The following is a 23188-nucleotide window of genomic DNA, read 5'->3' on the forward strand; positions in this document are numbered from 1 at the left end:
TAGAAGCTAAATTCTGAGTCTCGGAACAGTGAGCAAAGCTGTTTACCCTTCTCAGTAACATTTAGGGAATTGCGACTTTAAGATGGTGCACATTAACATTGTAAAAACCAACAGGCAAATAATCCTCCCGTGCAGACAGTTGGAGCCCAAGCCGTGTTGACAGATTCTCAGCCGACGTTCCTGTTAGGCGCCATTTGAAGTGGTAGCCTATGATTTTAACTACAGGAAAGCTGGGCTGAAGTAGAGAATGCAGCTTTATGTTCTCGGGCCTCACAGGACGCAGGATGACGGGGTCTGGTGCTCGTGGGGGGAGAGCCAGGAGAGCTCTCTGCGCAAGTGCAGTGTTAACCACGAGCACAGAGGGGAGTGCCTCCTGAGCTTGGGGCTGGAGCATAGCTGTGTTGAGACACAGTCCGTGACGTGGTCAGCTCGTGAGCAGGGGCGGGTTGGGACTATTCATGCCATCGGTTCTTAGAAAAAAAGAAAGGAGGGACGCAGGTGCTGTGACAGGCGTGTCCAGGCTGGGCTAGGCCAGGGCCTCCCTGCAGGAGTAGCCTTTGCAGCGCTGTCAGTGGTAAGAGCTTCCTTGAGCAGCTGAGGACGGGGAATAGCACTCTGGAAGATAAACCAGAGAAGGCTTTTCAGGTTCTAGTGAGTTCAACAATTCATGGAAGAAGTTTAGCCTGGTGATGAGGAACCAGAATAAGGAGTTTATAAATCTTGAGGCTTGGATTAGTCTGTTCTCCTTACCATAATAAAATGCCCCAGGCACTCGCACTTAGAAAAGAGGTTCCTTCAGCTCACGGCTCTGGGATGTTCACGCGGCTGTCTGTTCCCTTAGTCAGATGGCAGCATGGTGTACCCTGTGGCCAGAGACAGGGAGCATGCCTGTGTGTGCCTGGGGCCTCTGCCTCTTAAAGCCGCAGGTGCCCTGACCTAAGGACAGGATCCAATCCTAATCACCTTCCCCTGTCCCCACTTATAAACATGATAGTTGGATTAAGTCCCACTCTTAATCCCTCCCCACGGGGGTTGAATTTCATCACACGGAGCCACTAACCATGTCCAGGCTGTGATGTTTTCATACTGAGAGCTTCACTCTCTGCTAGGTAATAGCTGTGTTACTTCCTCTTTTCTAGTCTGATGTTTGCCCACCGCCCACGGTCCTGGAGAGAGATGCCTCTTAGGTTTGCTGATTTTGGAGTTCTTCACAGAAATGAGCTGTCGGGGACCCTGAGTGGGCTGACCCGCGTGAGGCGTTTCCAGCAGGACGACGCACACATCTTCTGCACGCTGGAACAGGTGAACAGCACGGGGGCAAAGCGCAGCCACTGGGGCCTCGTGCCGCCTGGATGCGCGTGACCCGACCCTTCAGAGCTGCTGTGGGATGAGCCACGTGGTCTCAGGTCTGAGGGGCCGATCGTTTCTGACAATCTGTGAGTCTCTGATCCATTCATCTCCTGGCAGGGAATTTTTGTTATTTTTTTCATTGGCCACCTCTGTTTGTTAGTTTAACTCCATTCAGTGGAGTATTTCAAGGGATTAGGTGTCTTTTCTGTTCACTGTTGTCTAGAACTTAGAGTTCACCTCTCCGTTCAGATAAAGATTGTCATGCAGAAAGTCGCTGTTGCTGGGAGCTGGCATCATGGTGCTGCAGGTTAAGCTACCACCTGCAGTGCCAGTATCCCATGTGAGCGTCAGGTTGAGTCCCCGATACCCCAGTTCTGGGAGGTAGTGGAAGCTGGTCTCAGTGCATGGGCCCCCTGTACCCAGGCAGGAGACTGGATGTGGTCCCAGCTCCCCCTGTACCCAGGCAGGAGACTGGATGTGGTCCCAGCTCCCCCTGTACCCAGGCAGGAGACTGGATGTGGTCCCAGGCTCCCAGTTTCAGCCTGGCACATTCTTAGTGGTGTGGCCACACAAGAAATTTCTGTGTGTAACTCTGCCTTTCAAATAAATAAATAAATCTCTTTTTTAAAAAGAATTATTTATTTTGATTTGAAAAACAAATTTTAGAGAAGATCTTCCATCTGCTGGTTCACTTCCCAAATAGCCAGGACAGCCAGAGCTGAGCCAATCTGAAGCCAGGGCAAAGGAGCTTCCTTCAGGTCTCCCACGCGGGTTCAGGGTCCCAACACCTTGGGCTGTCCTCCACTGCTTTCCTAGGCCACAAGCAAGGAGCTGGATGGGAAGCAGGGCCGCCAGGACTAAAACCGGTGCCCATATGGGATCCCAGCATGTGCAAGTTGAGGACTTTAGCTGCTAGGCTACCGCGCTGGGCTCATAAATAAAATTTTAATGGGTCAACGAAGAAATATAAAGGGAAATAAGAAATATTTTACAATGAACAAAAACAAAATGTCCAAGGTTGTGGGATACCATCAACATGGCATTTGGCTGGGATGTTTATAGTACCAAATACCTGCTAGGAAAAAAGAAAGGTTTCAAGTAAAGTGTCTTAGTTCCTGCTTAGGGAACTAGAAGAGAGAATTACAAGTGTAAGCCAAAGGAAATCATAACAGCAGAACTTCTTGAAATACAAAAAAAAATTAGAAAATGAAAAATTGTTCTTTGAAAATATCACTGAAATAGATGTCTTAATTTAGGCTTAAGGAGAAACAAAGGGTGTACGTCTACAGTGCTGGAAATGAGTGATGTCATCGCTACAGACTGTAGATATTAAGGAAGTAATAAGGCAGTATCATGAACGGCTTCAGGCCAGTAAACTTGAGATCGCGAAGATGAAGGGGAAAAATTGTTGAAGAACACAGACTGCGCAGCTCGACTCCAGAGGACGTAGGCAATCTGCGCGGCTTGTGTCACAGAACTTGAGTTAGAGGTTCAACTAAAGAGAAAGCTGCAGGCCCACAGGGCTTCTCTGAATTCTGCTTGGATTAAGGAAAATGTAGTTCCAGAGACTCTTCCAGGAAGTTGAAGAGGAAATCCTTACCAGCTGGCATTGCCCTACTATCAAGAAAGACAAAGCTATTTCAGGAAGAAAAAGCTAAAGACCACCATGAAGATAAAGTCAGAAAGAAATTCCAACCACAATTTTAGCAAGTAACATTCAATAATACTTAAAACACTCTAATGTATCTTTACCAGGCAGGCTATATCCCAAGAAAGATGTGCTTAATGTTAGAGAATAAATGATAACAATTCGCCATTTAATAAACTGAAAAATAAAAAGTCCACTCATTTCAGTAGATTGTTGAGAAAGCATTTGGTAACACTCAGTATCTTTCTCACAAAACTCTAAGAAACTAGAAGAGAACTTTCTCGGCCTAATAAAAAGCATCTATGGGACATCTGCTCAGAATGTTCTATCCATAAGGCCAGGAACAAGGAAGAGATCTCTCGTTACTTCTGTTCTTAATTGTACAGCAGATTCTCACTACTTAGATTTGCGATGAAATAGGGCAGGACGGGAGCAGTGAGCTCCAGGTTAGAAGGGGTCAGAAGTTGTGTTGCAGATGACATGCCCAGCTTTGTAGAAGTGGAAACTACAAAAATGTTACTGGAATTAGTGAGTTTAGAAAAATGCGTTGTATGAAATACTAGTATGCAAAACTAATGGTCAGTCAGTCTCCTAGCAATGAGCCGTTGGAAACTGAAAGTGAAGAACCATGCTATGAGAACTTGGGGGTGCATCTCATCAACTTGGGCTGCGGTCTGATTGTTTCCCCCACGTTCACGTGCCGAAGCCGTCTCCCCAAGGTTGAGGCCTTGGTGGACGGGGTCATGCAGCCGGGCCCCTGGACATAGAGACACGCCTAGCTTGCTCCTTCCCCGTGCCTTGCTCTGCCGCCCGAGGGTGTAGTCGGGACGCAGCTTGTTGAGGATGCGAGGAGGGCCCTCGCCAGGGAGCTGAATCAGACAGGACCATGGGCTTGGCCTTCCCCACCCCAGATCGAGCAGGAATAAGTTCATGCTGTTTAAGCACCGGAGTCAGCTGTGCTTCACTGGGACCGCTCCAACTGTCCTGTATGGGGGTGAGCTATACAGTGGAAACTACATGAAAATTAAAGGTCTGAGTGAATGCAGGAATTAAACCTTGTTCTTGGGCTACAGGACTGAATTATTGGTACAGCAGTGCTCCCCAGAGTGACCTGTAGGGTCAGTGCAAGCCCAAGCAGCACTCCATCAGACTTGTTTGCAGAAATTGTCAGGCTGATTCTGAAAATGTGGAAATCAAAAGAAACTAGAAAAGATGGAAAGGAGAAACAGCAGCAATGAAGTCGTAACTGCTTGGTTTGAGAATTGCTGTGAAGCTGCTCTGACAGTGTGGGGTTACTACCAAGACCAAAAGGCCCGTGGGGCAGAATAGAGTCCAGAAGCAGACCCACCTTATGTGGGTAACTGATGTTTTATTTAGGAACATAGGCCGTGGTGATGCCTGCCTCCTTCCGCTGTATAAAAAGGATGTAAAATACAGTTTATACTTAGTTGGAAAACCTTAACACATTCAGCTTGCAGAGAAGTCAGGGGTATCTTTGTGGTTGCGGGTTGGGCCTGCTCTCTGGTTCAGTCTCCCCCGCAGCCTCCCGCAGCCTCCCGCAGCCTCCCACCGGGCCTTGCCAGTCTCGCTAGAACGTTTCCTATGCTGGGGACGAACTGACTGGGTCATGTTAGTCCCCTTCCTTGGCTCAGTCTGTAGCCCTATTTCATGTCCTGGCTTTCCCAGGCCTCTGCGCCCCCTCAGCTGCCTGACGTCCCCTCGCTCTGGCCCCTGGGCCTTCCGCCTTCCTCTCCACGAGAACCCCCTTTGTGCACACGGCACTGCTTGTCCATGGGCAGTGCTACTCTGTGCCCCCGCTGTACTGGCCATGAGCCTCGGGCAGCTGTGCATGCCTGGAGTGCCCAGGAAGGTGTAAGTGAGCAACAGTGGCCGACACAGCAGTCTCTGAGGGACCCCCTGAAAAACAGGCTGGTCTCTAAGTGTGCAAAGGTGTTTTATTTGTAGAATGCCATGATGAATTTAACCTGGTGTCGCCTTTGAGTCTCTCGTTGGCTCTAATTTCAGATTGAAGGAGAAATCAAGGGGTGCTTGCAGTTTTTGCAGTGTGTTTACTCAACATTCGGCTTCACCTTCCAATTGAATCTGTCCACACGGCCTGACAGCTTCCTGGGAGAGGCCACAGTGTGGGCCGAAGCGGAGAAGGTGAGGACGAACACAGCACTCGGTTCTCATGCTGCGCTTCCCCAGCCTTGTCATGGGCATTTTTTAAGAGAGGTTTATTTATTTTTCTTGGAAAGTCAGATTTACAGAGGAGGAGAGACAGAGGGAGGGATCTTCCTTGCGCTGGTTCACTCCCCAAGTAAGTTGCAACGGCCGAAGCTGAGCCAATCCAAAGCCAAGAACTTCCTGGAGGCCTCACATGGCAGTGCGGGGTCCCAAGGCTTTGGGCCGCCCTCGACTGCTTTCCTAGGCCACAAGCAGGGAGCTGGATGGGAAGTAAGTGGAGCAGCCAGGATACGAAGCAGAGCCCATATGGGATCCCAGCTGATGCAAGACAGGGCCTGTGATAGGGAGCTTGACGTTGGAAGTGGTCACATGAGTGCTGCTGGAATGCGGCTTTCCAGTGTGATTCGTACTGATGGGAGTAAGAATTCTTCACATTGCTTTCACACATCACTAATTCTAATTCCTATCAAGCACTGTTAACCAACCTGAGACTTTAGAAAGAACTCCAGCTTGCGGGAGCTCCTGGTGTCTGCAGATAGTTTAAAACATGGCAGTGGCATCATGTTGGTCTGACTTGTGAAGTCCCAGGGTTGTGCATTCTAAAGCCATAGGCTGGCACACCCCCCCTGGCATGTGAGTCCCCTCACCGGCCCATCCCCCAGGGCTGCCCTCTGAGCGCCTCTCTCCCATTCAGTTAGCGCCTCTTGACACTTGGAGCACTTGAGAGGAAGGTGCGTGTCACACTGCTGCTTTCCCCGTTCAGCCCTGGGTAGAGAAGAGAATGGTGATAGGGCCTGGCTGCCCGCCCTGCCTGTTACTCCTGCTCGGCCTCTGGTCCTCACAGGTGGAAGAATCTGAGAAGAGCTGCATTAATAGTGTCAGACCCTGATGTGCTCTGTGATTGGCGGCTGTTACATCTTTATAAGAAGTTGCAGAGGCCCTCCTAGGCTGCCCAGAAGCCATTTAGGGTTGGGGTCTAATAGGGCCTGCTCTTCCCCATGGCTCCACTTCTGTCCTGAATTTGTCTTCCCTGTGCGCTGCATGAAGGACGTCACACATGTACACCATCTTTGTGTTCAGTTGGGACTGGCTAGGTGAGGGCTGCTAAGGTGTCTGGGCCTGGCATGGAGAGAGGAAGTGGGACAGCTCGGCGCATGCGCACCGGGTGATCAGACACAGCTGCAGCAGCGCAGCAGCCAGGCGCCAGCTCACTGAGGACGGAGCCGCTGCCCGAAAGGATGGACCTGCTTCTCTTCAGGGCCGTTTCTCAGATAGTAGTGACCACTGACCTGCAAGTCAGGGAGGGAGCCTGTGGCCTATTCTGAGACGTCCCAGGCAGAAGCTTCAGGTCCCCAGTGACCTGCAGAGGCAGGGCCTGTTCTTCCCTTGTCTGGTCTGAAGGGGGAAGGAAGCTGCCCCTGGAGACCTACACCTCAGGAATGAACTCCGTCTCAAGGCTGAGCTGACTGGGATGGGGCAAGCATGCTCCAGCTCCATGAGTCCACTTTGGGGAGACTCCTGTACAGCCCCATGAGGTGTCGCCCTTCCAGGGCCAGCCAGCCCAGGCCCCAGGGTGCTGACCCCTGTGCACCTCGGGCTGCACCTGCAGGATGGCCAGGAGACTGCTCCTTGATTGTGGGACGTCTGTGTGGACACTGTTGTCCTTCATGCCGGCTTCCTGTCCTTGGGCTCAGCTGAGGGCTCCAGAGCGGGGTCCCCCGATCCCACCCCATGAAAGTGTGTAGCCCTCATGAGCCGCCATAGTCAATCCTACAGAAGTACAGGACAGCACGAGAGAGGGGACAGTTGGCAGAGGAAGCCAGGTCAAGGCCCCACCTGTGAGAGCCAGGCCCCCGACCCACAGCAGGGAGTGGACGCTGGTCAGTGTGTAGGGCAGTGGGGGCCTTGGAAGGAGGGCCTGGAATTCACTGGAGATTATCTTCTCCCTCGGCTCGTGTACATATGTTTGTTGTTGCAGGTATCTCTTAATAGTCTGTGTTGTCTGTTCAACGGGCTTTACTAAATGTAGAAGATACTCTGAATACGTGCTGAGTTGAATAACTCAGTTACATTCTGTTTAGTTCACTCTTGTGAGTTACAGTACAGAAAGATAAAATATACAAAGATGCAGAAGGTATTAATGTTCTTTTCTTTCTAAAATAATAGCAACTGCAGAATAGCTTGATGGAATTTGGAAAACCATGGAAAGTAAACCCAGGGGATGGAGCATTTTATGGCCCCAAAGTAAGTGGACCATTTGCTTTGAAAATGAGTATAATTTACATAAAAATGGAAACTGTCCCTAAGCAAGCATTGTTTAATTTACAGATTGATATAAAAATCAAGGATGCGATTGGCAGATACCATCAGTGTGCGACCATCCAGCTGGATTTTCAACTGCCAATCAGATTTAATCTTACATATGTTAGGTGAGTTATTGAATATGATAAATAATATAGTCTAATGCCCAAATTACTTTACATTTGGACGTTAGAAACACCAAAATGTTAGCAGTTGGGTCCTACTTTATCACTGTGCGTTCAGCATGTAAGAGTGTGTCAAAGTTCATGGAAAAATTAAGAGCCGTTTAGGTACAGAAATTTTGGAACTTACGCATATTAGGGGTCTTCAAAAACTTTATGGAAAATGCATATTATAAAAAGTATTATATTATCTTTTTTTTTCATCAAAACTATCTTTTAATCCCATTTCCCACACTGTTTTTGTGTAACCTGTTTGTGATCGAGTTGGGGATCAGCTTGGGTTTTCTGTGCACATGATCAGGTCGGGGAGGGGGGACACGTTCCCCTGGCGTCAGCCACACCAGCAGCATTCCCAGGGACAGTGGCTGGCCGTGACCTTCCCTGGCGGTATGGGGACCTCCTCTCCGGGAGCTGGCCTATGGCTGTGTCTCAAGAATGCTGTACATGCCCGAGGACCCAGCGGGGAGAGTCGGTGACGACCTGCATACCGGGGACTTTGGTTACAAGACGTCCTTAGCATACAGTAGCGTGGTGCTGTGTGTGTGTGTGAGTTCTGACGTGTACACCTCCATAATGAGAATTAAGCCCCTTCAACTCCACTCCCTTGGGCTGCTGCTTTGCAGTCACACCCTGTTTCTTCCCCTGACTCCTGGCATCCATTAATCTCAGCGTCATTGTTTTGTCTCTTCTGGAATCACACTGGTTGCTTTGATGTGGTGTGGTGCCCTGAGACCCATCGTGTTCTCTGTGTCTGCTCCATCTGTCCATGTGGGTGGCCGAGTTGTGTGCTGTTGTGTTGAAGGGCAGCTGGGTTGTTTGCAGGGTGTGGTGATGGTGGACAAAGCTGCTGTGAGCATCAGTGCGCAAATGTTTATGTGAATGGAGTTTGCGTTTCGTAAATCCCTGGGAGTGGGTCATGTAGGTGTGCTTGCCTTGGTAAGGAACTGCCCAGCACGCTGCTACGTGAGGACTCCAGGAATGCCAGACCCTTGGGCCGGGTTCATCAAGCGCTTCTGTAGACATGCAGTAGTATGCCACTAGTTTTGTGTGTCCTTTTTTTTGAAAAAGATTTACATATTTATTCTAAAGGCAGAGCTATAGACAGAGATCTTGCATCCACTGATGCGCTCCTGAAGTGGTTCCAGCAGCCTGGGCTGGGCCAGGTCAGTGCCTGGAGCCTCTCTGGCTCTCCCGCATGGGTGCAGGGGCCCAAGCACTTGGACCATCTTCCATTGCTTTCCCAGGAGCATTAAAGGGAGCTGGATCTGAAGTGGAGCAGCCAGGATGTGAACTGGCACCATATGGGATGCCAGCTTGGCCTGATGTGCCGGAGTGCTGTGCCCTTGTTGCAGTCTGATGCGGTTGTGTGGCTCTGCTTCCAGATTTTCAGTTCTGATCGTAACTGTGCTTTCTCCAGTACCATACTGTGATGGTTATTTTTTTTTTAAAAGATTTATTCATTTCTTATTACAGCCAGATATACACAGAGGAGGAGAGATAGAGAGGAAGATCTTCCGTTTAATGATTCACTCCCCAAGTGAGCCGCAATGGGCCGATGCGCGCCGATCCAAAGCCGGCAACCTGGAACCTCTTCCGGGTCTCCCACGCGGGTGCAGGGTCCCAAAGCTTTGGGCTGTCCTCCACTGCTTTCCCAGGCCACAAGCAGGGAGCTGGATGGGAAGTGGAGCTGCCAGGATTAGAACCGGCGCCCATATGGGATCCCGGTGCGTTCAAGGCGAGGACTTTAGCCGCTAGGCCACGCCGCCGGGCCCTGTGATGTTTATTGTAGCTGTACAGGGAGTCAAAGTTAGGGAGTGTGAATCCCTTTGTATTTGTCACAGTTGTTTCTAATTTTTGTTTTGAGTAGATATCCAAAAATAATGGTGAGAATTTTAATTGGAGTTGGATGAAATCTAGAGAGAAATTTGGGTAGATTTGATTGCTACATTGAAGATCGCAGCCCATGGGCTTTGGCTTGCCCCTCAGTCTCCCTGGGTGTCCGTGAAGATGTCCCAGAGGTACCCCGTGAGCGAAGCAGCTGTCCCGGAGGTACCCCGAGAGCGAAGCAGCAGTGGTGCCTGCTTCAGGAGTGCCTTGGCGGTCTTGTGGTCTTGGTTTTGGCTCCGTGTTCTCATTGTGCTCTAGAGAAGCGCTCTGATTTGGGGAGTTCCCTGTGACGGTCCTACCGTCGACAGCTGAGGACAGCTCACCTCGTTTCCGTTCTCTCTGCCGTGATTGCCACCTCGTGCCCATGGCGGTGGCTGGCCCTGCAGTGCTGTGCTGACGGCGGGAGGCGAGGGACAGGCTCACCGTCCTTACCTTCTCTGCCGTGAACTGTGGTGTTAGCTGAAGGTCTTTTCTGGATGCTCTTCATCCAGTTAGAGAAGTTCCCTCTGTATTTCTGATTTCCTGAGAATTTTTATGTTAAACAAGTAGGTGTTGAGAGTTTTGTTCGGTTCTTTCTCTGTATTAGTTGATATGATTGATTTTCTTCTTTAGCATGCTCGTATACTGGGTTGTATTAATTTGAATATTAAACCAGCCTCGCGTGGCTGGGATGAAGCTCATTGCCGTGTTGTATTATTGTTACTGCTCTCACTATTTGTTATGGCTTTTCATAAAGTTTTATGGGTACTTTCTATATAAACTTAAGAGTTTTCTATTTCTCATTAAGTTTATTTCTAGATATAGTCTATGTTAGCATCAATCTGATTACTTCAAAATCCTAATTTCATCCCACTTGCTTTTTAAAATTTTTATTTATGTTGGGCCCAGCGGCGTGGCCTAGTGGCTAAAGTCCTCGCCTTGAACGCCCCAGGATCCCATATGGGCGCCAGTTCTAATCCCGGAAGCCCCACTTCCCATCCAGCTCCCTGCTTGTGGCCTGGGAAAGAAGTCAAGGACGGCCCAAAGCCTTGGGACCCTGCACCCACGTGGGAGACCTGGAAGAGGTTCCTGGTTCTCGGCTTTGGATCGGCGTACACCGGCCGTTGCGGCTCACTTGGGGAGTGAATCATTAAACGGAAGATCTTCCTCTCTGTCTCTCCTCCTCTCTGTATATCTGACTTTGTAATAAAATGAATAAATCTTTAAAAAATTTTTTTATTTATGTTTTTTAAAAAATCTATTTTTTAAAACAGAGAGGAAGACCTTCCGCCTGATGGTTCACTCCCCAAGCGGCCGCAACAGCTGGAGCTGAGCCAATCCAAAGCCAGGAGCCTCCTCTGGGTCTCCCACACAGGTGCAGGGTCCCAAAGTCTTGGGCCTCCTCGACTTCATTCCCAGGCAGGGAGCTGGATAGGAAGTGGGGCCACTGGGATTAGAACCAGCACCCATATGGGATCCTGGCGCGTTCAAGGCAAGGACCTTAACCGCTATGCTATCGCATTGGGCCTGAGATCTATTATTTTTAAAGATTTCTTTATTTTTATTGGCAAGTCAGATATTCACAGAGGAGAAACAGAGAGGAAGATCTCCTGTCCAATGATTCGCTCCCCAAGTGGCAGCAATGGCTAAAGCTGCACAGATCTGAAGCCAGGAGCCAGGAACTTTCTCCAGGTCTCCCACACGGGTGCAGGGTCCTAAGGCCTTGGGCCGTCCTCGACTGCTTTCTCGGACCACAAGCAGGAAACTGAATGGGAAGTTGGGCTGCCGAGGCTAGAACCGGTGCCCATATGGGATCCCAGCACATTGAAGGCGAGGACTTTAACCACTAGGCCACCGCATCGAACCCTATTTTTATTTTTATTGGAAAGTCAGATATGCAGATAGGAGGAGAGACAGAGAGGAAGATCTTCCATCCAATGGTTCACTCCCCAAGTGACCGCATGGCTGGAGCTGAGCTGATCCGAAGCCAGGAGCTTCTGGGTCTCCCAAGCGGGTACACAGTCCCAAGGCCTTGGGCAGCCCTCGACTGCTTTGCTAGGCCACAAGCAGGGAGCTGGATGGGAAGCAGGGTTGTCGGGATTAGAGCTGGCGCCCATATGGGATCCTGGCACATTGAAGGCGAGGACTTTAGCTGCTAGGCCACAGCGCTGGGCCCTGTTCCACTTTCTGTGGGCTGTGGTTCCCAGGAGGGATCAGTCTTCAGGGTATTTATCCTAATGGGCAGCTTGTGTGTGCGCCACCCCGTGGTCAATTACCAAAGTGCAATGGTCATAGGTGTGCAGTCTCTTCAACTGTAGGCATGTTAGCAGGGAGGCCCTGTGAGTTCCCGTTACAGGATGCCTGTCTACAGCTCCCTGCGCCTGTTAATTTTCCTGGGGTCTCACTGGTGTCTCTGTGACCAGGAAGCTGGGACTTGATTTCCTTACTCCACTAGGCTCTTTCCAGGACTACCCACCCTGGGTCAGAGACCAAACCCCGTGTCCTGGTGACCACAGCCCTTCTGGTTGTACCGTCTTTGTCAGAATTTCAGAGACCTGTCTATTTTCTGCCATGAGAGGGGTGTGAGGACTGAGAACAGAATGTTATTTCGCCGATTTCTTGGCCAGGAAATGAGGGTTGCCCTGAACCGTTTGCCCTGTCTGTACCTGGGGTGCCCTTCCTGAGTGGGAGCCACCTTTGAGTACGGACCACAGGAGCTGGAAGACAAAACCAGCCCAAGTCCTCTGCCGGTGCGGTGGGCCTCAGTTCCTGGTCTTCTGCAGGCGACTGTCAGCCTGGTGGTTCCCAGGTCCTCTTCAGGTTGCTGCCCCATGCATGGGTGTGGGGTGGGCCTCGTTCAGGGAGAGCCAGGGCAGACCCTGGTAACAGCGCCATTCCAGGAGCCAGACCAGGCATCAAGGCCTTCACCATAACCCGGGAAGCTCTCTTCCAAGAAAGTGAGGGAGCCCTGTGTTTGTACTAGGAATTCAGTGCCCACACTGCATGTTGGAGCACACGGGTTTGAGTCCCAGCCTCACTCCGCACATCCACTGGCTTCTGTACAGCCTGGGAGGCGGCTAGGGAGCGATCAGCTGCTTCTATCCCCAGCACCCGTGACCGAGACCAGCCCCGGCTGGCCCAGCACCGGCTGTTGCAGGCGTTTGGGGAATGAACCAGCAGCTGGGAGAGCCCTGTCTCGGTGTGTCCCTCTTCCTCTCTCTGCCCTTCCTGAGCAGGGGAGGTTGCATGTGCAGATGTGTGTTGTCGTTACGCGGAAAGGCACTGGGTCGTGAGGGAGAGCTCTCCTGACCACAGGACTTACATGATCGGGAAACGACAGGGGCTTCATCACAGAACTCGAAGGGCAAATGAGCCGACTGTGCTCGCTCAGTCATATTCTAGGAGTGCAAATACTTAAAAGAGATAAAATATTTATCATGTGTAGGTGTTAAAATACTTGGAATATCTAATACCCAAATGGAGAAAAAAATGGAATAAAGATAGAAATACAAAAATCAGTTTGCTTTCATTTAATGAATAATCTAGGAAATGCGATGGTAAAAAATCTCTCAGAAGCAACAAGATACACAGTAGGAGTAAACAAGAAACACAAACATACAAGTTTGTATAAAATGTACAACCATGAGGCTTGTCAACAGCCACTAACAGGGAGTTATTTGAGCGAAGATTCACACTACACTCTTGGAATGGGAAGAAACTATGGTGAAGATATTCCCATTGTAATCAGATTTGCTGAGAATGTTTTGGGGGAACTTGATGTTGATTATAATGTTTATCTGGTCAGCACAGAAGTTCAGTTCTCTTTTTAAGGGAATGCCTGTTTAAAATACATGATGGAACAGAAACTTATGTAGACTCAGGGGTCCACGAAGGTCATCCTGCTTCCTTTACGTGCCCTACGCAAAGCTACGCAATGTTCAGGAACGTTCTGTGATGGTGTTATAGTTTGTGGATGGATGAATGATTGTTCTTTGTTTGCCAAGGACGGGCACTCCACCACCACCCAGAACTTTCAGTGGGCTCAAATCCAAGGATATGCCCGTTAGTCTGTAACGGCCCTTAGCAGAAGTGACTGGCGGGGCTAACATCCAGCTACAGCTCGTTGGAAGCAGGTTGCCAGATGGCTCTCTGTGTGTTCAGGGTATGTGAGTCTCGTGTGCTGGCAGCTGGAGAGGCACCATTTTTAGATAGAATTTCTCCTAAGAATTGTCTGCCACATACTGCATTTGTTGCAATAAAATGAAATTTGTCTTTCTGAAATACGTGCATGGAGACCTTGAAGTGGTTCACCTCATTGCGGTTAGCAGATATTTGTTTGTCTTAGTTTTTCCAAATGGGGGGAGGGAACCCTTAAATGTAAGGAGAATGTAAAGAGGATTGTGATCCGTCGACTTCTAGAACAAATGCGAGGAGCTTGTGCCGAAACAAGGTTCCCAGTGGGAACAGTAGGGGACGCTTTTGGGTTCATCACACTGGCTCTGGGTTGACACTGTGAAGCGGGCAGAATGGGAGCTCCTTTTAGGATTCTTGTTTTGGATATGTTTTCCATGTTGTCATTTAAATATCTTGGAAGGAAAAATTGAACGAATCAGTATTTTGAGAAAATAGGACAGTAAAAATATTAATAGAAAGGTACCCAAAACAGACCTGGAGCCTACAGCGAAATGTAAGGTGAGGGGATGAGTGCATTGCCACGTCCTCGGGAAACTCACAGCGGTGACTCCTTCTCCAGTAAGGACGGGGATGACAAGAAGAGACCTGTCATCATTCACCGGGCCATCCTGGGCTCCGTGGAAAGAACGGTTGCCATCCTCTGCGAAAACTACGGCGGGAAATGGTGAGTGACGGGGGGCGGGGGCGGAGGGCAGCCCGGGCTCCGTTCCTAAAGGGCGTGTCCATCAGTGTGCGTCGGCAGGGAAAGGTGGAGGGCTCCTGCTTCAGAAACCGCAAGTATCCAAATAGCAAACAAAGAGTTCTTCAGTTTTCCAGATCAGAAAACAAGACCAGAGAAAGCAGAGTGGCATAAACTGCACCATCTGCCTTCCAAGGAACTCGGTAGGACTGAGGGGTTTTTCCCAGCTTCTAGCCGCCAGGGATCCGGTGCCCTTCTGGAAAGCACGGGACACGTGCTGCACTGGGGCACTGCCCCTGCCCTGCTCTCAGCCCCTCTCCCACATCAGGGACCTGTGGCTGCGCACTGAGAAGCAAAGCGGGTAGACCCGACCTGCCCCAGAAATGGCTGTTACCTGGAGAGGACGGCCTTGGGGCACGGCCCCACCCGGGGGCCTACAGAACCTTGCCCTTTGGGGTCCTTTCTGCCTGGAAGGAAGTGGTCAGAGGTGTGGCGTCGCACTGCTGCAGGGCTCTGCCTACTGCTTCGACCACAAGATCAGAGTCTTCAGAGCAGTTGGATTGGAAAACAGGACAGGTTCGGAGGGCTGTGTGGGTGACGGTGTGGATGGGCCATGCCAGGCCCTCACCGTTTCAGTAGTGCTTGGGGCACTTCCTCCGTGTCACCCCATAACCCAAGCTTGCCACACTTGGGGTGGGGGTCTTCCAGGAATGGAAAGCGTTGAAATGTGGCTCTTGTAGAAGAGTAAGTCTGGCGATAGTGGATGAGGCCAGGGGCCAAAGGAGGCACCTCCCCTCATTTTATAGTCTCAGTTTTAACGGATGTATTATTACTGCTATCAGATGTATTGTGCGTTTTTATATATATATAATTTAAGAGCAAATAAGTCTGGGTGTTCCTCGGGCACCACCTGGGCTAGTGCCTCTGCATTGCTGTGTTGTCCTTGAGCCCTGATGCAGCAGGAGCCTGGCAGCATGCCCCCATCAAGCACTGCACACACAGCTTTTCTAAAGCAGCTTTTTGTTTTGAGATTGACTTTACATGTAATTGTAAGCAGCACCACAAAGGGGCCTGAACATGACCGTTACACAGCTTGTCCACTGACAGCTTGTTGTGAAACTGTTCGCCGTGTTCACAGCTCACCTGCACTTGAGCGTGAGCACGTGCTCTGTGAGATCTTATCACAGCAGTGGATCACACAGCCACCACCCGTCACAGGGCAGTGCCCACCCCTGCACGCCCTGCCTGCTCCTCTCCGTCCATCCGGCAACCGTGAAGCCTCTTGTCCCTCTCCATGAGTTTCTCATTTCAAGCGTGTGACATAAGTGGAATCGTACCATATTCTTTGACCTTTGGAAACTGCTGTTTTTACTCTGGGGGTTTCTGTTGTTTCACTACACATCAGCAGATGGTTACTTTTTATTACTGATGCTACTGAGCCCACAATTTGACCATCACCTGTTGAAGGACATTTGGGGTGTTTAAAGCTTTGTACCACAATGCTAAGTACCTGAGACTAGCTATTTATGAAAGTGGTTCATTTTGGCTTGGTCGGCGCTCTGGGTTCGGCCTCTGGAAAGGCCAGCGTTGACAGTGGTGGAGCTGGCAAGCTGGGAGGTCCAGCCTGGCCGAGCCCCGCCCCCTGTGTAGAACCACCTTCCAAGGGAGGTCACCCCCCAGTGACCTCAAGACTTCTGCTGGCTCACTGTAAGCGGATGCAGTGTCTTCCCTCCTAGCACCACCAAGCAGGGCATTTGCTGGGGTGCCAGCTGCTTTTCACACCACAGCCGCTGTTAGACATGAAGCTGCCGTCAGCTTCATGGTACCAGACTCTGTGTGAACCTGTCGTCTTCTCTCTGGGTCCTGTGTGGAGTGCACACCCAGCCCCTCTGTCATCTGTCCGTCTGCCACCCCAGTTCTTCCCTCTGTCAGGATCCCAGATCGCCCCCCCCTTGTCTACTCTGCTGTTAACTCTGCATACTTTAACTTCTACACCATTCTGTTGAAGCTATAGTCTTAAGTCTTGTCTTTCAAAAAAATCTTTGGTTATTTTTAAATCCCATAATTGGTGGTTGTGAAGTGATGCTGAAAACGCCTGCTTTATTTTTCAGGCCTTTCTGGCTGTCTCCCCGTCAGGTCATGGTCGTCCCTGTGGGGCCCACTTGTGAGAACTATGCACTTCAGGTACAGTCAGAGACACAGGTGATAGCCCGGTGATGGGGTCCGTGTAGGCCACGGAGTTGGAATGTCATTCGTGCTGTAAGATTCTGCAGAACACATTGTTTCCTAACAACCTGTCCCAGCAGTTGGGAGTAATGCATGAGTTATATCTGTGTGTCTATAGGTGTTTGTGTTTTGAGAAACCATTATTTTTCATGTGGCTCTATTAGGAGAAAAAAATTCCTTATTAGTTATATAGATGACAGCTTAAAGCAACATGTGTTCTCCCTGTTTCTGCCAAGCAAGGACTTGGGTGCAGTGGCGCTGGCTGGTTCTGGGCAGCTGTCCAGGGCTGCAGGCCCGGGCTCTCCCACACAGTGGTGGGCTGCTCAGTTGGCTGGCCCGTGAGCACATGATCAGAGGGACATGGAAGCCAGTCCAGCAGGCCGGCCACAGCAGTGGCTGTCATTCTGTGTGCTGTTTCCTGGGGTCACAGAGACCTCAGGGGTGTTCAGAGCATGGGCAGAGAACACATGCTTCCCCCAGAATCTCGCTGGTATGTTGAAATTGAAAGCATCTCCTTTTCTCCTAGGTGCGTAAGGAGTTTTTTGAAGAAGGGTTCATGGCCGACGTTGATTTAGATCACAGTTGCACACTGAGCAAGAAAATACGAAATGCACAGCTGGCTCAGTATAACTTTATTTTAGGTAATTGAAGTTTGCAAATCCAAATCCCTGTTGTTTTCTCACCTCAGTCCCCCAGAATGTGGAGCATATGTTAAAATCTGATGATCATGGTTTGGCTGCTTCATGTTCACACGCAGAGAAGGGTGTGCTGTTCGTGGGTGCCCTGTTGTTTCCTGGAAGGACAGCTGCAGTCTGACACGCGTCCAGGTGCCTGTAGCAGTTGGGGAGTGGCACCAGTTAGTGGCAGGCCTCAGCTCACCTCCCTCACCTTCCTGCTTAATGGAATCTTTTAGGGTTAACCTCATAGATGGGAAAAGTTTCCAAAGTTCAAATGATCAATAAGAAAATAATCCAGATAGGAAAATGTCCTTAGGCTCATAGATGATCTGGATGCAGAATCACATTCTGTCATAGAAAATGACTCTGAAACCGGAAGAAACAGATGCTGACGTGCCCACAGGCATGGTAGTGTGGCGTATGTGAGCTGCGGAAGTCTGCAGGCAAATCGGAGAACAGGGCTGCCTGGCCGGCAGTCCCGCTGGTAGTACTGGCCTCTGCAGGAGTGCTGCAGTGTTTCAGGCAGGCTTGGTCTGGTGAGGGAAAACTCAGGTTAGCTCCCAGGGAACTGACTGGAAAGTTCCCGGACCCGGATGCTTGATAAACAGCTGAACCATCAGAACAAGTGGGAACATAACCCGTGTCCAGACCTTCTCCCATCGCTGGTTCCTGCTTCACTGTCCTGTGAATTTCCGCTTGATCCTGCTTCACACAGCAAAAAACATGATGCCTGCTGCTTGCACCATCTCACAGTGTGGACCGCTAGCGAGAATGGGATTTTCACTGTCACTCCCGAAGCTTCCCGTTGGCTAGCAGTGGGTGTGGTGGCCACCAGGACTCAGGCTGGAGTTGGGGTCTGGGAGTCCCTGCTTCATTTGGGCCAGACCCACAGCCCTCTGTTGGAGGACAGCAGCCAGCTCAGACACCCTTCCCTCCTCGGGAAACTTGCTGTCAGAGCAGGAGCGCCATGCTCATGTGGAGGGTTGAGCCGCAAAGAAAAACTCAAGACTGTTGACTTATTGTTTAATAGATTGGTGGTTTAAACAATAATTATTTTTCCTTTTCTACAGTGGTTGGAGAAAAGGAAAAAGCAAATAATGCTGTCAACATTCGAACAAGAGACAATAAAATTCATGGAGAGACTTCAGTCAGCTCTGCCATTGAAAGACTGAAGAACCTTCAGAAATCCCGTGTCCTGAATGCCGAGGAGGAGTTCTGAAGGGTGCTGCTGGCGCTTGCTTCGCATAGGCTCGGCTCGACCTGAGATGTGTCTTGCTAACTGGTTAGCACGTTAGTAGCCTGCCCTTGACCTCTGCTCCGGCTGCTGGGGTGGGTGAGAGGAGAGAGCAGCCGATGTCAGCCTGTCACTCACCGGCCCGTCTGGATGACAGTCCGAGGGCAGACTGGGGCAGTGTTCCGGCAACTGATGTTGTCAAAGGCTTAAGTGCAGGCACATTCTTCACAGAAAGAAACAGAACTAGCAAATCAGGATAATGTTGCCAAGTTTTGTGATTTTGAAAATAGACTAAATAAAGTCTGTAAAAGTTGTTTTGAATGTGGGGGAGAAATCTTACGTTCCAGCCACGTTATGTCTCCAGGTACTTTAATCATTTTATTACTAAAGGGGCCTTGAGACCTGATCTCCACAACTGGGTCATTAATCTACTGAAGCAACTACAGAAGCAGTGTCTGGGATAAATGACAAGGAAATCAGTGCTGTGGAATTTTTCTTGTTTGTTTTTAAGTTATTTTAATAATCTTTACATAGTTGATTAGGGCACAAAGGGTCAAAGGCTACAGGAAAGTGGGTAAGACCACTGTTTCCATATTTGTTTATTTTTTTTCTGTATCTGGGGTAAAGAGGGAGATAAAGGGAGAAGCCCCACCCAGCTTCCCACCCATTCCAGGTCCCCGGCGTGGGGCATGCTCCAAGGGTCTTGCTCAAGTGGTTTTGATGGTTCAGCAGTTCTGAATTGCTGCCAATCTTGCCATTCCAAGCATGATGAAATCTCTCCAGAATCCACTGGCTGACATAGTCCACCTTAGAGTCTCTGCCCAGATTTTCACTGCCAACACATGATCGATTTGTTCTGTCCTCCATCCTCTGTTGTGGTAACAGGTATCTTCTTCTTTTTTTTTTTTTTTTTAAAGATTTTTTATTATTATTGGAAAGCCGGATATACAGAGAGGAGGAGAGACAGAGAGGAAGATCTTCCATCCGATGATTCACTCCCCAAGTGAGCCGCAACGGGCCAGTATGTGCCAATCCTATGCCAGGAACCAGGAACCTCTTCCAGGTCTCCCACACGGGTGCAGGGTCCCAAAGCTTTGGGCCATCCTCAACTGCTTTCCCAGGCCACAAGCAGGGAGCTGGATGGGAAGTTGAGCTGCTGGGATTAGAACCAGCGCCCATATGGGATCCCGGGGCTTTCAAGGCGAGGACTTTTAGCCGCTAGGCCACGCCGCCGGGCCCGGTAACAGGTATCTTCTGCAGGTTCCGATGGACTGTCATATCCTCCATGTGCACCTGGATATGCTGTCCACTACTCCGTCTGAACCTCTGAGGAGGCTCAACTTTGACACATGCACTCCATGGTCATACCATGGAAACTGCACTTCTCTCCATGGTTGGGGTTCTGAGATCAGCAGTTCAGTTGGAGGGTTCCCCAGAGAAACTTCATCTGGGATGATCCCAGACCTGATTCTTGTGTGTGCTTGCCAGTATAAGGTCCAGCACAGTCTGTCGCCCCAATCAGCTTATGCACATGCTGGTGGTTGCAATTGCTGGGTCAGTTCTGTTTCCAGCCCTGTCTTCCATATAAATCAATGCGTATTGCAGTCCAGCCTGATTTTGCCCACCACACACTCGGCCCTCACATAAACCAGTGGGAGCTGCAGCCTAGTCGGAGCAACTCCCCATGACCCCCATCAGGCCTGCCCCCTACCCTGGTTCCCGTGCTTGCCAGTATGTACAGCAGACTGGTCCTGTTGTCCCACATCCCATTTAGCTCTCATACATGTCAATGGATATTGAAGCCTAGTTCAACCCAACCAACCCCACTATTCAGCGCACACATATGCTGGTGGATGCCACTCTGTCTAGCCATGCCTGCCCCAGTCCTGGTTTTCATGCTCTCCAGTAGGAGTGGCAACCCAAGAGGGAGGTGCCCACTATTTCCCTACTGGGCCACTCCCACTCCCAGATTATGCACTCTCTGTGTGGTTCTGCAGTTTTGATAGATTTAGCCCCCTGTGCCAGCATCTGCCAGCTAATGCTGTGGCAAAGCCCAACCAACCCTCACCCACTCTAATTTTTGCTTGCACAGTAGGAACAGTCAACCGAGCCTGGCTTTTCCCTGATCAGGCTCACATGAGGCCCATAGTTGTTATAACACTGCCTGGTCTGGTCTGTCCCCATCCCAACTCACACTCTCCAGTGGGAGTGGTGGCCCACCAGGGGAGCCCCTCATAACCCCCTTACTGGCTTTGCTTCCTCCCCCTTGGTCTCACATGTGCTGATTGGGCACTGCGGCCAGGTCTGGCATGGCCACCTCGCCTCAGTATTTACCAGTAGGTGCTGTAGCCTGTTCCAGCCCAGCCCACCCCCAATTCCAGCTCATACTTGTGGGCGTTACAGCTTATCCCAGCCCAGCCGGCACCCAGTCCCAGCCCTAATGTGTACTGGTGTGTGTTGCAACCCAACCTGGCCCAGCCTACACTCTGTTCCAGTGCTTGGATTTGCCAGCGGGTGGTGTGAACTGGTTCAGCCTGGTTCACCCCCAACCTGTGCCAAATGTATGCCTATGGGTACCTTTTCCTGACCTGGTCTGGGTTGCTCCCTATCATGATTCTTACGCTCACCTGCAGGGACTGTGTCCCAACAGAGGAGTTTCCCAAGCTCCTCCATCAGAACCTCTCCCACTACTAGATCTCACACACATTGGTGGGTCCATGGGCCAGTCCTACTTAGTCCACCTCCTGTCCTGGCAGTTAACAGTGGCCTTTCCTGACTGGCCTTCAACCCATTCCAGTTCTTACTGTTGGATGTTTCAGCCCAGCCAAGCTTGGTCCACACCCAGACACAGTTCACACATGGCTCAGCAGGGACAGAGACCTATTCTAAACTGTCCTACACCTACACTGGTTCTGCAGAGCACCAGATGATGTAGGAGTCTAGCCCAGTTCAGTGCACCCAGTGCCTGTCCACACTTGTGCCAAGGGACACTGCAGCCATATCCAGACCAGAATGCAATTCGCACTCTGGCCCCCGCGCTCGTCAGTGGGAACCCCAACCCAGCCAGGGTGTCCCCTTAACTCCCTAACCAGGTCTGTTCCCAGCCACAGATCTTGCACGTGCCAGTGGTTGCTTGACCAAACTTGGCATAGCCGCTTACCTGTCTTGGTGTTTGCCTTAGATGCTGTAGCCTGGCATCCCTGGCTCATGCAGACCAGTCAGTGTAAGAGCCTAGTTCAGCATGATCTGTGCTCCAGCCTGATCTCTGTTCTTGCCTGTGGGCTAAGGTTTGCTTGGCCCTGCCTGGTCCATTCCCTTCCATAACTAACCCACACTTTAGCCAACAGTTGGAGTTACTTTGCCCAGCTTGCCCGACTCCCAGGCCTGGTCTATGTAATTGTCAGAGTTATGACTCACTAGGGGAGTTTCCCAAGTTTCCCCATTTGACCCACTCCCAGACCCAGATCTCATACATGCCAGTGGGTGTTAGGTCAGTGCCTGGCATAGTCTACCCTTCCATCTTGGCTTTGTATGAACTGGTGAACGTTGCAGCCTGGCCCACCTCACACCCTGCTTTAGGATGCACATGCGGGTGCTGCAGCCTGGACCTGCCCAGACTGCTGTGGGTCCCTGTACCCATGAGTGATGGCAGGTTCCATGGTTACACCTAGTTCAGCTCATTACCAACACAACTCTTGAGCTAACCAACGGGACTTGTATTTCCACAGAGTTGGGCCCATACATCTACTGCCGGACTTGGTTCTCTTGTGTGCTGGTTAAGTGTCATGGCCCTAATGTGACCCATTCCCAGTTCTGACATTCTGTCAGGAACTAGGATCTAGCCCTGCTAGACAGGCCTCCAGCCCTAGCTTTCACATGGACTGGTGTGTGGTGGTCAGCATTGTTCAGTGGTAACAAGTCCCACACAGGACTCACATGTTGGCTTGTGTATCAGTCCTACCCATACAGATTATCTGGCCTCTCCCCTCCAAACCACCAGATCCCAGTACCCTCGCTTACCTTCCAGTAAAGTGACCCTGTCATTGGGAGTTCCTCAGGATTGATTCCTCACCAACATGCACAGTGGCCTCACTCATGGACGTACCTAGGCAGCAATTCCGCACCCTGAAGACACCAGAGCTTGCTGCCGGGTGGCCACTGGGGGGAGCACCATGCCAATTGGCATGCTGGCCACCCAAACCCCAGGACTCATGGGCACATGGGCACATGGGCAGCGGTGGCTGTGGCCAGAGCCCCAGCATTGAGTCCTGCCTGGCTTGGGTACTCCCAGAAGCCAATAGGCTGCTGGAAGCTCCCATTACCCAGGCCCTGAGGTCAAACTCCAGAATTTCTTATTTACACTGTAAGTGACCAGTTACAGGTCATAGTTAAAGGACGAATTCCCAGGTAAGCTGTGTCAACACTTGCAGCGTTTCTCTTACAGGCTTACAGCAGCACTTAGATTGTTAGATGGGATGCCATTCCATGGGTTGGTACGGATCCAGAATGTAAGATTTATTCACTTTTATTGGAAAACTAGATCAGATTTACAGAGAAGAAGGATAGAAAAAACCATCCATTCACTGGTTCATTCATCAAGTGGCTACAATGGCCAGCCAATTGTAAGCAGGAGCCAGGAGCTTC

The 23188-nt window shown here is 50.5% G+C and overlaps 1 protein-coding gene across 1 annotated transcript in view; it reads left to right on the forward strand.

Moving 5' to 3' along the window:
* The window catches only part of TARS3 (threonyl-tRNA synthetase 3), a 42609-nt gene extending 23746 nt beyond the window's left edge, over positions 1 to 18863 (forward strand). Inside the window, exons 12-19 of the mRNA XM_058666557.1 lie at positions 1140 to 1302; positions 5024 to 5161; positions 7352 to 7429; positions 7514 to 7614; positions 14288 to 14392; positions 16519 to 16591; positions 17160 to 17274; positions 18381 to 18863. Of these exons, the coding sequence (XP_058522540.1) occupies positions 1140 to 1302; positions 5024 to 5161; positions 7352 to 7429; positions 7514 to 7614; positions 14288 to 14392; positions 16519 to 16591; positions 17160 to 17274; positions 18381 to 18529 (922 nt within the window). The 3' untranslated portion in view covers positions 18530 to 18863. The remainder of the gene's footprint in view (positions 1 to 1139; positions 1303 to 5023; positions 5162 to 7351; positions 7430 to 7513; positions 7615 to 14287; positions 14393 to 16518; positions 16592 to 17159; positions 17275 to 18380) is intronic.
* Positions 18864 to 23188: the final 4325 nt, after the last annotated feature.

Source organism: Ochotona princeps, chromosome 6, assembly GCF_030435755.1.
Source record: "Ochotona princeps isolate mOchPri1 chromosome 6, mOchPri1.hap1, whole genome shotgun sequence".
NCBI classification, from domain to species: Eukaryota; Metazoa; Chordata; class Mammalia; order Lagomorpha; family Ochotonidae; genus Ochotona; species Ochotona princeps.